Genomic DNA, 17293 nt, shown 5'->3' with positions numbered 1-17293 from the left:
TTTACAATAGCCAGGAGATGGAAACAACCTAAGTGTCGATCATCGGATGAATGGATAAAGAAGATGTAGCACATATATACAATGGAATATTACTCAGCCATAAAAAGAAATGAAACTGAGCTATTTGTAATGAGGTGGATGGACCTAGAGTCTGTCAAACAGAGTGAAGTAAGTCAGAAAGAGAAAGACAAATACCGTATGCTAACACATATATATGGAATTTAAGAAAAAAAAATGTGATGAAGACCCTAGGGGTAAGACGGGAATAAAGACACAGACCTAATAGAGAATGGACTTGAGGATATGGGGAGGGGGAAGGGCAAGCTGTGACAAAGTGAGAGAGTGGCAGGGACATATATACAGTACCAAACGTAAAATACATAGCTAGTGGGAAGCAGCCGCATAGCACAGGGAGATCAGCTCGGTGCTTTGTGACCACCTGCATGGGTGGGATAGGAAGGGTGGGAGGGAAGGAAAAAAAAAAAAAGAGGGCTCAAGACTCCCCTAAAGGAGACTTAGCAAGGAGAGATGCTCTCCCACTGGCCCTGAAGAATCGAAAAGCCACAATGAACTGCTTATGGAGTGGGCTGGTCTCTAGGAGTTGAGGGCCTCAGTCCTACAACTGTAAGGAACAGAAATCTGCCATTGTGAGTGTGCTTGAAGGGAGGGCACCCTGAGCTCCAGAAGAGTCCACAGCCTGGCCAACACCTTGATTGCAACCTTGTGAGCAGAGGACCAACCCATTTAGGCTGTGCCTGGACTCCTGACCGACAGAAACTGAGACATGATAAATGTGTGTTGTTTAAAAAAAAAGAACTGCCAGCTAAAACACCAATACCTTCAAATTAAAATGAACTTGAATAACTGAGCTGAAGTACTTCCAACTCAAATCAAAGTTGTAATAACTATGCTTCATTAGTGGTGTGTACTCAAAAAATGATCACAAAAAGAAACATTGTATCTTGTTATTCTTCCAGCAGTTTTCCTATAATTTGTTAACTCAAATTTTAATTTTTGCTGGCAGGTAAAACAAACAAGTAATTATGTTTATATTAATTAAATGTCCTTGTTAAAGAAACGTAACATTAGGGTTGGGGATAGGGGCAATAGGGAGAGAGGCTGGTAAAAGGATACAAACTTTCAGTTATAAGAAAAATAAAGCCTGAGGATTTAATGTATAATATGGTGACAACAGTTGATGATACACACAAAAATGTAAAGATGTGAGGTGATATGTGTTAATTAACTCAATGGTGGGAATTCTTTCACAACATATACATATGTCAAATCATCACATTGTACACTTTAAATATATTATAATTTTATTAGTCAATTATGCCTCAATGAAGCTGAAAAAAAAAGAAGAAATATAACTTTATGGCTTTGCACTTCTTGGTATTTAAGTTTTTGGGTAGTGTTTTTCTTCCCCCACTGAATACAGGCTCTCCCTATGTGATCGTCTTGGCCTGTTATAGGACATTAGCAAATCTGACACTGCATAGGCTGTATAAGAGCTTGCGTACAGGGGGCTTATAAAGCTCCCTCTTGGAAGCAAGTTGCCATGGTATAAAGACACTTGGGGTAGACTACTCAAAGATGAGAAGTCATGTAGAGAAAGACCCTGGAATATGAGCAGCCATGTTGGATGTTCTCATCCAAGTTGAGCTTCCTCAACTCCACCATATGAAGCAGAACTGCCCAGCTGTGTCCAGACAACCCATAGAATCATGAGAAGTAATAAAATTTGGGGGTGGTCTTTTTTTTTTTTTTTTTCCCGTACGCGGGCCTCTCACTGTTGTGGTCTCTCCCGTTGCGGAGCACAGGCTCCGGATGCGCAGGCTCAGCGGCCATGGCTCACGGGCCCAGCCGCTCCGCGGCATATGGGATCCTCCCAGACCGGGGCACGAACCCGTATCCCCTGCATCGGCAGGCGGACTCTCAACCACTGCGCCACCAGGGAGGCCCTGGGGGTGGTCTTTTATGCTGCAACAGATAACCAAAACAGCTTCACTAAATTATATTTTGAAAAAGGAATACAAATTTAGTTTAGGTTAAGAGTTAAAAATCAGAAAGTTATCCTATGAGTAATGTTAAAATTTAATCAGAACCAAAACAAATTTATGACCTTGAAATATATTTCTAGTTCTGTTGAGTAAAGTAACCTAAATAATAATATCACCCAGCACTGATATGCATCCCAAGTACTTTGGTCTCTAATACCATGTTCTACTTTGTCTCCTCAAAAGGATGGCTAATCCCATTCAGAATACAGAATATACAAAGTGGTCTTTGTACAACTGGTTAATGTCAGAAAACAAGAAGTCTTTAAAAATACATGAGATCCTATCAAAAGAACACAGAAGACAGCTCAAAAGAACAGAAAAATGAACTTTTTCCCCATAAAATATTAATAGACAGGCTAATGAAACTACTATACCTCCAAAGGCCACCCTCTGGACATTTGCATTAGAAGACATGCTCCTCATTATCTAAAACATTAATGAAGGGTGTCATGACATTCCGTTCACAGGTTTGAAAGACTCTCCCAAGTGCCATGGCCTTGGGCCTTGAAACAGTGAAAAGTGAACTTGCAGCACCAGAGCCAAGCGAATTTTACCTTTTTCATGTTCTTGAAATAAAAGGAATCTGCTTTTCCTTCCAATTTTTCCTTTTCAATTCCATCAATTGCCAATAGATTTGAATAATTATTGCCTTACTACTACTTCCCTTGCCTTCTGTGGTCCATTAGGACAAAAGCCTTCCTAAAGACAAAAAGGACTCACATATTGAGCCTTCTTTTAGCACTAACCTAGAGAACCAAGTTAAGAGGTTTTGTTACCCTAGCTTAAAACAATCCTCTATCATTACCTCTACTCTTGCTGATTTATCCAAAGAGATGACTAGGAAAAAACAAGTTATTTATGAGATACCAAAAAAAAAAGGCCCTAAAACTAATATTTCACATTCTTGCGTTTATAGCTTCAGGCCCATGAATATCTAGTGACTTAAAATTACAAAAGGCAGATTCTATAATTTATTTTAATAGTAGTTAATAGTACTTAAATATATAACTATTATGTTTTTGGGTTTTTTTGTATTCTTTCTGCTTACTTTTTTTATTATTAGTCGTTTCTGCTTTATAACAATGTGAATCAGTCATACATATACATCTGTTCCCACATCCCTTCCCTCTTGCGTCTCCCTCCCTCCCACCCTCCCTATCCCACCCCTCCAGGCGGTCACAAAGCACCGAGCTGATCTCCCTGTGCTATGCGGCTACTTCCCACTAGCTATCTAACTTACGTTTGGTACTGTATATATGTCCATGCCTCTCTCTCGCTTTGTCACAGCTTGCCCTTCCCCCTCCCCATATCCTCAAGTCCATTCTCTATTAGGTCTGTGTCTTTATTCCTGTTTTACTCCTAGGTTCTTCATGACATTTTTTTTCCTTAAATTCCATATATATGTGTTAGCATACGGTATTTGTCTTTCTCCTTCTGACTTACTTCACTCTGTATGACAGACTCTAGGTCTATCCACCTCATTACAAATAGCTCAGTTTCATTTCTTTTTATGGCTGAGTACTATTCCATTGTATATATGTGACACATCTTCTTTATCCATTCATCCGATGATGGACACTTAGGTTGTTTCCATCTCCTGGCTATTGTGAATAGAGCTGCAATGAACATTTTGGTACATGACTCTTTTTGAATTATGGTTTTCTCAGGGTATATGCCTAGTAGTGGGATTGCTGGGTCATATGGTAGTTCTATTTGTAGTTTTTTAAGGAACCTCCATACTGTTCTCCATAGTGGCTGTACCAATTCACATTCCCACCAGCAGTGCAAGAGTGTTCCCTTTTCTCCACACCCTCTCCAGCATTTATTGTTTCTAGATTTTTTTATTTTTATTTTTTTTTTTTTGCGGTATGAGGGTCTCTCACTGCTGTGGCCTCTCCCGTTGCGGAGCACAGGCTCCAGACGCGCAGGCTCAGCGGCCATGGCCCACGGGCCCAGCCGCTCCGCAGCACGTGGGATCCCCCCGGACCGGGGCACGAACCCGTGTCCCCTGCATCGGCAGGCGGACTCTCAACCACTGCGCCACCAGGGAAGCCCTGTTTCTAGATTTTTTGATGATGGCCATTCTGACTGGTGTGAGATGATATCTCATTGTAGTTTTGATTTGCATTTCTCTAATGATTAATGATGTTGAGCATTCTTTCATGTGTTTGTTGGCAGTCTGTATATCTTCTTTGGAGAAATGCCTATTTAAGTCTTCTGCCCATTTTTGGATTGGGTTGTTTGTTTTTTTGCTATTGAGCTGCATGAGCTGTTTATAAATTTTGGAGATTAATCCTTTGTCAGTTGCTTCATTTGCAAATATTTTCTCCCATTCTGAGGGTTGTCTTTTCGTCTTGTTTATGGTTTCCTTTGCTGTGCAAAAGCTTTTAAGTTTCATTAGGTCCCATTTGTTTATCTTTGTTTTTATTTCCATTTCTCTAGGAGGTGGGTCCAAAAGGATCTTGCTGTGACTTATGTCATAGAGTGTTCTGCCCATGTTTTCCTCTAAGAGTTTGATAGTTTCTGGCCTTACATTTAGGTCTTTAATCCATTTTGAGCTTATTTTTGTGTATGGTGTTAGGGAATGATCTAATCTCATACTTTTACATGTCCCTGTCCAGTTTTCCCAGCACCACTTATTGAAGAGGCTGTCCTTTCTCCACTGTACATTCCTGCCTCCTTTATCAAAGATAAGTTGGCCATATGTGCGTGGGTTTATCTCTGGGCTTTCTATCCTGTTCCATTGATCTATATTTCTGTTTTTGTGCCAGTACCATACTGTCTTGATTACTGTAGCTTTGTAGTATAGTCTGAAGTCAGGGAGCTTGATTGCTCCAGCTCCGTTTTTCGTTCTCAAGATTGCTTTGGCTATTCGGGGTCTTTTGTTTTTCCAAACACATTGTGAAATTTTTTGTTCTAGATCTGTGAAAAATGCCAGTGGTAGTTTGATAGGGATTGCATTGAATCTGTAGATTGCTTTGGGTAGTAGAGTCATTTCACAATATTGATTCTTCCAATCCAGGAACATGTATATCTCTCCATCTATTTGTATCATCGTTAAATTCTTTCATCAGTGTCTTATAATTTTCTGCACATAGGTCTTTTGTCTCCTTAGGTAGGTTTATTCCTAGATATTTTATTCTTTTTGTTGCAGTGGTAAATGGGAGTGTTTTCTTGATTTCACTTTCAGATTTTTCATCATTAGTGTACAGGAATGCCAGAGATTTCTGTGCATTAATTTTGTATCCTGCTACTTTACCAAATTCATTGATTAGCTCTAGTAGTTTTCTGGTAGCATCTTTAGGATTCTCTATGTATAGTATCATGTCATCTGAAAACAGTGACAGCTTTACTTCTTCTTTTCCAATTTGGATTCCTTTTATTTCCTTTTCTTCTCTGATTGCTGTGGTTAAAACTTCCAAACTATGTTGAATAAGAGTGGTGAGAGTGGGCAGCCTTGCCTTGTTCCTGATCTTAGTGGAAATGCTTTCAGTTTTTCACCATTGAGGACGATGTTGGCTGTGGGTTTGTCATATATGGCCTTTATTATGTTGAGGAAAGTTCCTTCTATGCCTACTTTCTGCAGGGTCTTTATCATAAATGGGTGTTGAATTTTGTCAAAAGCTTTCTCTGCATCTATTGAGATGATCATATGTTTTTTCTCCTTCAATTTGTTAATATGGTCACATTGATTGATTTACGTATATTGAAGAATCTTTGCATTCCTGGAATAAACCCCACTTGATCATGGTATATGACCCTTTTAATGTGCTGTTGGATTCTGTTTGCTAGTATTTTGTTGAAGATTTTTGCATCTATGTTCATCAGTGATATTGGCCTGTAGTTTTCTTTCTTTGTGACATCCTTGCCCGGTTTTGGTATCAAGGTGATGGTGGCCTCGTAGAATGAGTTTGGGAGTGTTCCTCCCTCTGCTATATTTTGGAAGAGTTTAAGAAGGATAGGTGTTAGCTCTTCTCTATATGTTTGATAGAATTCACCTGTGAAGCCATCTGGTCCTGGGCTTTTGTTTGTTGGACGATTTTTAATCACAGTTTCAATTTCAGTGCTTGTGATTGGTCTGTTCATATTTTCTATTTCTTCTTGATTCAGTCTTGGCAGGTTGTACATTTCTAAGAATTTGTCCATTTCTTCCAGGTTGTCCATTTTATTGGCATAGAGTTGCTTGTAGTAATCTCTCATGATCTTTTGTATTTCTGCAGTGTCAGTTGTTACTTCTCCTTTTTCATTTCTAATTCTATTGATTTGAGTCTTCTCCCCTTTTTTCTTGATGAGTCTGGCTAATGGTTTATCAATTTTGTTTATCTTCTCAAAGAACCAGCTTTTAGTTTTATTGATCTTTGCTATCATTTCCTTCATTTCTTTTTCATTTACTTCTGATCTGATCTTTATGATTTCTTTCCTTCTGCTAACTTTGGGGGGTTTTTGTCCTTCTTTCTCTAATTGCTTTAGGTGTAAGGTTAGGTTGTTTATCTGAGATGTTTCTTGTTTCTTAAGGTACACTTGTATAGCTATAAACTTCCTTCTTAGAACTGCTTTTGCTCCATCCCATAGGTTTTGGGTCATTGTGTTTCCATTGTCATTTGGTTCTAGGCATTTTTTTATTTCCTCTTTGATTTCTTCAGTGATCTCTTGATTATTAAGTAGTGTGTTGTTTAGCCTCCATGTGTTTGTATTTTTTACAGATTTTTTCCTGTAATTGATATCTAGTCTCATAGCATTGTGCTCGGAAAAGATACTTGATACAATTTCAATTTTCTTAAATTTACCAAGGCTTGATTTGTGACCCAAGATATGATCTATCCTGGAGAATGTTCCATGAGCACTTGAGAAAAATGTGTACTCTGTTGTTTTTGGATGGAATGTCCTATAAATATCAATTAAGTCCATCTTGTTTAAGGTATCATTTAAAGCTTGTGTTTCCTTATTTATTTTCATTTTGGATGATCTGTCCATTGGTGAAAGTGGGGTGTTGAAGTCCCCTACTATGAGTGTGTTACTGTCGATTTCCCCTTTTATGGCTGTTAGTATTTGCCTTATGTATCAAGGTGCTCCTATGTTGGGTGCATAAATATTTACAATTGTTATATCTTCTTCTTGGATTGATCCCTTGATCATTATGTAGTGTCCTTCATTGTCTCTTCTAATAGTCTTTATTTTAAAGTCTATTTTTTCTGATATAAGAATTGCTACTCCAGCTTTCTTTTGATTTCCATTTGCATGGAATACCTTTTTCCATCCCCTTACTTTCAATCTGTATGTGTCTCTAGGTCTGAAGTGGGTCTCTTGTAGACAGCATATATATGGGTCTTGTTTTTGTATCCATTCAGCCAATCTGTGTCTTTTGGTGGGAGCATTTAGTCCATTTACATTTAAGGTAATTATTGATATGTATGTTCCTATTCCCATTTCCTTAATTGTTTTGGGTTCGTTATTGTAGGTCTTTTCCTTCTGTTGTGTTTCTTGCCTAGAGAAGTTCCTTTAGCATTTATTGTAAAGCTGGTTTGGTGGTGCTGAACTCTCTCAGCTTTTGCTTGTCTGTAAAGCTTTTAATTTCTCCATCAAATCTGAATGAGATACTTGCTGGGTAGAGTAATCTTGGTTGCAGGTTTTTCTCCTTCATCACTTTAAATATGTCCTGCCACTCCCTTCTGGCTTGTAGAGTTTCTGCTGAGAGATCAGCTGTTAACCTGATGGGGATTCCCTTGTGTGTTATTTGTTTTTTTTTCCCTTGCTGCTTTTAATATGTTTTCTTTGTGTTTAATTTTTGACAGTTTGATTAATATGTGTCTTGGTGTATTTCTCCTTGGATTTATTCTGTATGGGACTCTCTGTGCCTCCTGGACTTGATTAACTATTTCCTTTCCCATATTAGGGAAGTTTTCAACTATAATCTCTTCAAATATTTTCTCAGTCCCTTTCTTTTTCTCTTCTTCTTCTGGAACCCCTATAATTCGAATGTTGGTGCATTTAATGTTGTCCCAGAGGTGTCTGAGACTGTCTTCAGTTCTTTTCATTCTTTTTTGTTTATTCTGCTCTGCATCAGTTATTTCCACTATTTTATCTTCCATGTCACTTATCCGTTCTTCTGCCTCAGTTATTCTGCTATTGATCCCATCTAGAGTACTTTTTATTTCATCTATTGTGTTTATAATCGATGCTTGACTCATCTTTAGTTCTTCTAGGTCCTTGTTAACTGTTTCTTGCTATTTGTCTATTCTATTTCCAAGATTTTGGATCATCTTTACTATCATTATTCTGAATTCTTTTTCAGGTAGACTGCCTATTACCTCTTCATTTGTTAGGTCTGGTGGGTTTTTATCTTGCTCCTTCACCTGCTGTGTGCTTTTCTGTCTTCTCATTTTGCTTATCTTACTGTGTTTGGGGTCTCCTTTTTGCAGGCTGCAGATTCGTAGTTTCCGTTGTTTTTGGTGTCTGTCCCCAGTGGCTAAGGTTGTTTCAGTGGGTTGTGTAGGCTTCCTGGTGGAGGGGGCTAGTGCCTGTGTTCTGGTGGATGAGGCTCGATCTTGTCTTTCTGGTGGACAGGTTCACGTCTGGTGGTGTGTTTTGGGGTGCCTGTGGCCTTATTATGTTTTTAGGCAGCCTCTCTGCTAATGGGTGGGGCCGTGTTGCCGTCTTGCTAGTTGCCTGGCACAGGGTGACCAGCACTGCAGCTTGCTGGTCGTTGAGTGAAGCTGGGTGCTGGTGTTGAGATGGAGATCTCCGGGAGACCTTCGCCGCTTGATATTATGTGGAGCTGGGAGGTCTCTTGTGGACCCGTGTCCTGAAGTTGGCTCTCCCACTTCAGAGGCACAGCACTGACTCCTGGCTGCAGCACCAAGAGCCTTTCATCTACTTTTGCGCAGAATGGCTGCTTCCCAAAATGGAACCCAAGATTGAGTGTTCTGTGGTTTCCTTTACTTCTTCGTGTTGACCTAGCACCTCGGCATGGGACAAGACTTCCCTTGTTTTTAAACTTCAATTTCTGTTAAAACTAGTCTGTCAGAAGATGGCGGAAGAGTAAGACGCGGAGATCACCTTCCTCCCCACAGATACATCAGAAATACATCTACACGTGGAACAACTCCTACGGAACACCTACTGAATGCTGACAGAAGACCTCAGACATTCCAAAAGGCAAGGAACTCCCCACGTACCAGCCCGAGACGCTTGTCTGCTCAGCTGCCGGGGAGCGAGGGGCTATAATGTTAATATTACTTTAGAAGTTATACTTTTTTAAAAAAGCAAAAAGTATTCTCTTTAAAAAGAAAATAAGCAAGTTGTACAATGCAATGCATTAAAGAGGCATGGTTTTTTTTTGTGTGTGTGTGGTACGCGGGCCTCCCACCGCCGCGGCCCCTCCCGCCGCGGAGCACAGGCTCCGGATGCGCAGGCCCAGCAGCCATGGCCCACGGGCCCAGCTGCTCCGCAGCATGTGGGACCCCCACCCCAGACCGGGGCATGAACCCGCGCCCCCCGCATCGGCAGGCGGACCCCCAACCACTGCGCCATCAGGGAAACCCAAGAGGCATGATTTTTAAAACTGAAAAAATACAACTAAAACTAAGGAAAAATCAAATATAAGGAAATTAATTAAATGTATATAAATTTAAGTACATAGTAAAAAGATGTTTATCCAGCATCATCAGGATCTATGTGTATGTAGACGAGTGCAGACTGCTGTACACCCAACTCTCATTTCTATCAAGCTGAATCTAGGTTAAACTGGTACTAGCTAATCTTGGGTTGGGCCTATTAAAAAGGTATGAGTAGTTACAAGAAGTACTGATGTTTTCAACAACTGTAATTACTTAATACATACCTGTGATGTTTGTATAAGATAACCTCAAAACTGTCTTGTATTCTAAAAAAAAATTGTTAAAGATGCACTTTTCATTTTGAAAACCTATATGCCTTTTCTTTGGCATGAGAGAGCATTTTTTTTATATGACTCTCTTGCCAACACCGTTGGAATAGTGGACATACAAAATAAAGAATACATAACTGACTTAAATCAAACACAATGATAAGCCTAGTTTCACAGAGAAAGTAGCCATGTTAGCATTGCCCTACATATCCCTTAAGCCCTTCCATGGAAAAGACGTAAAGTACATTTTCTAAGGTATATTCTATGATCTGTGACCTGTATATATTTTCCTTATGTCTTGTATCATCTATATCTTCAACACAAAATCATTCCTTTTTCTGAGAAGTATCTTTTCATTTCCTACAAGCCTTAAGAAAGTTTAGGTTAAGAGGGTACAAAGAAAAAGCACTGGCCATGAAATTATGGAGTTAGGCCAGAGACTGTGCTGAGTTGAGTATCCAGGTATTGCTAACCAGCAGTCTCAGAGAGTACTGTGTGACAGAATTAATGTCACTTCAACTAAAGTCTGCATATATGTTAGTCAGCTGTGACCTACTGCTCTACAACTACCAAAAGGCAATAGCTGGTGTTAGTAATAATGATCACTAGACAGCAAGAAAAGAATATTATCCTCTTCAGTATGTTCTGTTCCTTTACCACACAAAAAAAATTTGTTTACAAAGACTTTTGTTTAAAACAACTATCATAAGGGCTATTATTGAAAGGGCTAACTTTAGTTATCTAGGGCACTTTATTCAGAACTTTATCCACTACTATTTATGACTTAGGTTGTGCTGTGTTTTCACTTTTGAAATCTAATTTTTAACTAAGACCTTCTAACAAGTCTGAAATACAGCTCTGCATAGCTAGCATGTACTATAGTACTTTTTTCACACCTACCGGTTAAATTTTATTTATTTAGATAGTTAAATCAAACCCCAACATTACTAGATGCTACAATGAACTACAGTTAGACTAGATGAACAAGCCTCATGGTCCTATCTGGAATATCAGCTATCAGACACTTAAATACTTAAACACCTCGAGGTGTCCGTGTGATGTTAATAGTCTCAGCACCCCTGAATATGACCTTATTAGTTTTCAGCCATCGGGGAGGGACAAGTGGGAAGCTGTAATTCTGCTCAGCTAGGGTTTTGAATCCTGTGCACCCGAGGATGCTCTGTGGAAGTGCATAGGAGGTCAGCGAGCGTCCCAGACAGCTGCCCGCAATCCACACGCTCCCCCCGTTTAACCACAAGGCTCAAACTCTTTCTGTAAAGGGCCAGAGAGCGAATAGTTCAGGCTTTGCAGCCCATCCTGTCTCCGTGACAACTACTGGACTCTGCAGTTAAAAGGCGGGAAAGCAGCCTGGACAATACATAAAAGAATGAGCTGGCTGTGTTCCAGGAAAACTTAACGAACAATGAAATTGGAATTTCGTACTTTTGCGCAAGTCACGAAAAGATCACATTTCACATTCACGGCTAAAAATGTGAAAATCATGCCCAGCCAGCCATACCAAAGCCGGCCACCCAGGCCCTCTGGCCGCAGGTGGCCCACCCCGCTTTATCACAGCTGCAGCGAGTCTCCGGTAAATGGGGCCAGGGGAACAAGGACCGTCTCCGCCAGGGTGAAGAGGTCACCCCCGCAGCCCCAGGGACCCAGCCCGGCGCAGCCCGGTCACGTTTGGGATCCACTGCCTGGATCACTGCCTGGTCGCGCGCAGGTGGGGTCGGAGTAGGACAGGGACAGACCTCAGTACCAGAGGTAGGGCCCCTGGACAGTGGGGCTGGGGAGGCATGCAGGACCAAGGAAAGGAAGAGCCGGGTCTCGGACAGGCCCTGAAACCCTGGAAGTTCCCCCAGCAGTGTCCCCTGGGGTGGCTGCTATCTCGGGCCGGTCACTCACCCTGATACGCCGGCTCGGACGAAGGCCATAGCAACAGCGCAACTAGAAGGACTACGAACTTCATGGGCATCGTCCGCAGCTCTCCGCCACGCGTCGGGAACATCCTGGGGCCGCCAGGCCGGTTACCTCAGGCCGAAACGGGAGGGCGTCGGCGGCCGACGCTCCTACCTCAGGGCCTTGGGCGCCCGGCAACGGTTGCCTCCAGCGCGCAAGCCCAGAAGCGGTGGATGAAGGGATCCGAACAGCCGGGGCCCCACCCGCTCTTAGCGTCGCGCAGAGGGGCGGGGCCACGGCGCCTCTCCCCTCCCTCGTGCACATGCTTGCTAAGGCTTCGCGGGCCTCCGAAAGTCTTGACACCCCGGGGAATACCGGGGCTTTAAGGGTGGGTGTGTGGTGGCGTCCGCCCATGCGGGGAAACAGGACTTATAGCTGTGCCTAAAACAAGGCCTCTGCGCAGAAGGAAGTGTCTGATGGAAGAGAGAGATAAATAACCTGGCCATTGCAACAGCGTGGAAGTGCCGTAATGGGGAAACACTAGGCACTGTGCAGAACAGAGGAGGGGCCCCCTATTCCAAAGGGCAGGGACGGCGGAGGGCGGAGGTTGCCTAGATGGAGGAAAGCTTGGAGCTCCCCAAGAACTGAAAATAGTTCAGTCTAATTGCAAGGGCGGGGGAGGGGCAGTTGTTGGGGGGAGGGGCAGTTGTTGGAGGTGAGGGAGGAGAGCTAGGTAGAAGCATTTAAAGCCGCCTTAAGGGGCTTTTTTCAAAAGATTGCATTACATTTTTTGGAAAAGACGAAACTATAGCTGTAGAGAATAGATCAGTGGTCGTCAGGGGTTAGGGATGGGGAAGGGCTTGACTGTAAAGGGATAACATGAGGGGTTTGGAGGGAGGGTGATGGATTGTTGTGGTGACCTCAGAATCTATACGTGTGTTAAAAGTCACAGAACTGTAGAATCAATTTTACTGTATGGTAATTTTTTAAATTTACAGACACCCATATCTCTGCCTCAGGAAGCAAGGGGCTTGGATCTTATTCTGAGGCAGTGGGGAGAGACTGCAAGGTTATGAGCTGGGAAAGGTGTAATTCGATTTGCACTTCAGAAAGCTTACTATCCTTGCAGTGTCAAGAGTGCGTTGGAGGGGGAATTCCCTGGTGGTCCCATAGTTAGGACTCAGGGCTTTCACTGCTGTTGCCTGGGTTGGATCCCTGGTCAGGGAACTAAGATCCTGCAAGCCATGAAGCATGGCAAAAAACAAAAACAAAAAGAAAGTGGGTTGGAGGGAAGCAAAACTAGAGGCAGGTAACCAAGTTAGGGCCTGATCCAGTAATCCAGGCACCAATCACTGATACAGTCCTGAGCTCATAGTGACAGAGGACATGGGACATGTGGACTGATTTGAGAGACGTTTAGAGCTAGAATCAACAAGACTGGGAAATTTATTGAAAGTGAGGAATGAGAGACATGAATGCTCATGTCTCTAGCTTGGTCACCTCACATGTGGTATGAAATGGGGGATACAGGGGTGGCAGGGGTGGAGGATGAAGGTAAGTTTAGTTTCAACATTGTTCTATTGAGATGGGCTTGGGGCTTCCTACTGGAGTGGCCTGTCCAGTGACCAGATGGACACAGGGCTCTGGAGGTAGCTGAGAATGGAGCTGGAGGTTTAGGAGGCATCAACATTTAGAAGTAGGCATGTATGAGATTGCCTGAGGAGATGTAAGCAGGTAGGTTAGGGGGTCCCAGAAGAAGGAGAACCAGGAATGGCTTCGACATAAGAGAAGCCATTTTGGCCTAAGCCACTTTGTGATCTAAGCCTGGCCACAATGCTTGCCCTTAAACAGGTCTCAGTAATAATGATCTTAAGAAAAGTAAGGGAATGCAGGAACAAAGGAAAAGCAGTCAATAAATAAATAAATTTTATTCAGGAATAAAACAGAGTCCTAGTTCCTCCTCAAGGGACATACATGACAATGTGATATAGTCCTTGAGTTCTGCAGGAACTAAGGCCCCTATCCAGGTGGAGGACGGAATGATGATGTTGACCCTCCTAATTTCACTCAACTAAAGCTTGGACTCTGTCGACATTTGCCCCAATTCTATAGTGAATTTTCCTCTGTTCAAGCCCCTTCATGAATATGCATATACCCTTAGCTTAAAACTTCCCCGGTTTTGGTGTTTGGGGGAGACACCTCCTACCGGGGAGAGATCTCCAGTGTTCTCCTTACTTGCTGCAAGTAATAATAAATCCATCCTTCTCCTGATCTTTGGCTTGGTTGTGTCTTTTGGCTCAACACCCACCAAGAGGTGAACCCAGTTTTCAGGTATCAGAAAGTTTTTAGAGTGAGAAGGTGATTAAGCCTAAGACAGATCCCTAGGAAATATGGGCAGGCTAGAAAGAGGAGGACAGACCTGCAAAGGAGACTGAATATGGGGAGAAGAAACCTAGGAGAACACAGAAGCTTCTCAAATGCTTTTGGGAAGTCAAACAAGAGAAGGACTTAGATTTAGCAACAAGATCTTTGGCAGAACAGTTTCAGTGGAGTGGTTTGGGCAGAAGCCAGACCACAGTGAGCTGAGTAATGAGTAAGAGGTGAGGATGCGGTGACAGCTAATACAGACAGCTTTTTCAAGATTGGGGCAGGAGTCTTTATGCGCTCTACCAGTGCTTAATGCAAGTAAGACAGCCTTCTAGACTCAAACAGTTACAACTATTTGGAAAGCAATTTGGAATATGCAACAAAATCCTTAACATAATATAAATACTATTATGTAAATTATATAATACACATTTGGGGTGGGGTGGGGGAGTATGTCCTAAGATAACCATAATGGATCATTTATAATATAATTAAAAAAATAAGAGAATGGTAAATTATATTTGTTGGTTAGAATACTGGGCAACCATTAAAATGATTCTTATAAAGTATATCTAATTTGGGAAAATGTTCAAGTTGTAGTAGATCATATTTGAGGTATTAACTCAGGTCTCACCCTCCCTGGGCTTCATTGTCCTGTTGCCTTTCATTCCACCATTGAGATATTAGTGCACTTGCCTCAGGGAAGACCAGCTAGAATCTCAGAGACTTAAAAGAGGGGCTGATTATTTTTTCAATTTATGGTGGGGTTGAAAGTCAAAGCACTTTTGTAGGAGCTGCTGCTTGGGTAAAAAGTTTTGTTAATTTGTTTTGTTGGTGTTTTAGTGGACATGCTTGGCTTTGGATATCAAAGGTCAAGGAAACTGGACAGCGGGAGAGCAAAAACCATAGATTGGATGTGGATTCAGGAGATGGAAGGTCTTCTTCCCCCGTGCAGGGTAAAATTTCTGGGAGCAGAGAAGGGAGTTTATAGTTTGCAGACAGAAGCCTGGACAGGTTTGGGGGTTGCAAAGATTGTTTGTGTCTCCCTTTCCAGGGTAGAGTTCAAGGGAATTGGGTGAGGAACTTTAAGTGAGAGTTTCAAATAAGATATCTGTTTGAGATAAATGGATAAAAAAGATGAGGTATATTATATATAAATACAATGGAATACTACTCAGCCATAAAAAATAATGAAATAATGCCATTTGCAGCAACATGGATGGGCCTAGAGATTATCATACTAAGTGAAGTAAATCAGGCAGAGAAAGACAAATATCATATGATTATCACTTGTATGTGGAATCTAAAATATGATCCAAATGAACTTATTTACAAAACAGAAATGGACTCACAGACATAGAAGACAAACTTATGGTTACCAAAGGGGAAAGTTCGGGGGGAGGGATAAATTAGGAGTTTGGGATTAGCAGATACAAACTACTATATATAAAGTAGATAAATGACAAGGTCCTACTGTATAGCACAGGGAACTATGTTCAATATCTTATAATAAACTATAATGAAAAAAGAATATGAAAAAGTGTATATATATATATATATATATATATATATATATATATATATATATATACACACATAACCGAATCACTGTGCTGTACACCAGAAACTAAGACAACACTGTAAATTAACTATACTTCAATAATAAATAAATAAATTTTAAAAAAAGATGTCTGTTTGTTAGGCCCAGAGTTGGGATTGTTTTTGCTGCTTGTTTATATAAATCAGATAAGACCTTAGTGGCTCTCACCTTATGGACCATCAAAATGGACATGGTGAGGGCTTCCCTGGTGGCGCAGTGGTTGAAAGTCTGCCAGCCGATGCAGGGGACACGGGTTCGTGCCCCGGTCCGGGAGGATCCCACATGCCGTGGAGCAGCTGGGCCCGTGAGCCATGGCCGCTGAGCCTGCACGTCCGGAGCCTGTGCTCCGCAACAGGAGAGGCCACAACAGTGAGAGGCCCGTGCACCACAAAAAAAAAAAAAAAAAAAAAAAAAAAAGGACATGGTGAAATAGCTGAGGTATAGCCTTACTGTGGAATTCTAGTTAAGAAGAATGAGTTTTAATTCTATGTACTAACATAGAAAAATCTCCAAAATATGGTATTGAGTTTTAAAGAAAGAATGCAGAAAAACACATATATCTATTATGTGAAATCACAGCAGAGTTATATATTTACATACATACACTAGAAATCATTCTGGAAGAAAACACACCAAGCTGAGAGCATCACTTGCTTTTAGGAAAAGAAATGAGATTGGGCAGAGAACAGATTTTAAAGGAAGAATTTTACTCTAAATATTTTTCTTATACCTTGCATTTTTCCAAACGTGCATTGCTCATGTAATAGAAAATAAAAACAATAAGTTTTTACAAAATCTGGAAGCTTGGAGAAGGGGGGCAGTGGTATAAATATGTATCTTATGCTTAATGCTTTCTCCTGCTGACTTCACTGAAATATTTTTAAAGTGGCTAATTCACTACCAAAAAAAAAGTATTTAGCCTGCATTTCTGCTTCACCTCCGGATCATTTAGTATTACATGACTTTTTTTCAGGGTTGTATTTTTATCTCCCCTTTATAGTGGTTCTCATGCTCCTCTATTTCACATAGCACCTTTTGGTGCTCAGTGAAGACTGACTAAACAAATAACAGCTCATGCTCTTCCAACCTAAAGATACGGTGTCCTTTCCCCCATGCCCAACCTCCCAGACGTACCAAAATCCTGTTGTGTTCCAAGGCTCAAATATCACATTTGCTAGGAATCCACCCCTCCCTTATGCCTCTAAATAGAATGTACTGTACCCTCCCTATACCATATTTCCATAATGCTATGTTATAGGCATTATTTTATTGAATTACTGTATTTCATGTTTTTACAAGTCAATCTTCTCTAGACCAAGGTCCTTGAGCACAGGAAGCCAAAACTAAGTCATTCCTTCATTGTACTCTTCCCACCGAGCCAAAGTCTTGCATTCACCAGGTGCTCAATAAATGAATGCTTGAGTTCGACTGAAATTAAAAGGTTGGGAATTTTATAAAGGCTTTTACAGAATCTTA

General features: G+C 41.4%; 1 protein-coding gene across 1 annotated transcript in view; it reads right to left on the bottom strand.

Annotated features, from left to right (window-relative positions):
• The window catches only part of NOX5 (NADPH oxidase 5), a gene marked incomplete at both ends in the record, with an annotated part of 111491 nt that extends 99606 nt beyond the window's left edge, over positions 1 to 11885 (bottom strand). Inside the window, 1 exon segment of the mRNA XM_082617874.1 lies at positions 11857 to 11885. Coding sequence (XP_082474000.1) covers positions 11857 to 11885 — 29 coding nt within the window.
• Between the last annotated feature and the right edge of the window lie 5408 nt (positions 11886 to 17293).

This window comes from Mesoplodon mirus (assembly GCF_964341445.2).
Source record: "Mesoplodon mirus genome assembly, chromosome: 4".
Lineage (NCBI taxonomy): Eukaryota > Metazoa > Chordata > Mammalia > Artiodactyla > Ziphiidae > Mesoplodon > Mesoplodon mirus.
Note: the sequence above shows the minus strand (reverse complement) of the source record. Positions and strands in the feature narration are given on the sequence as shown.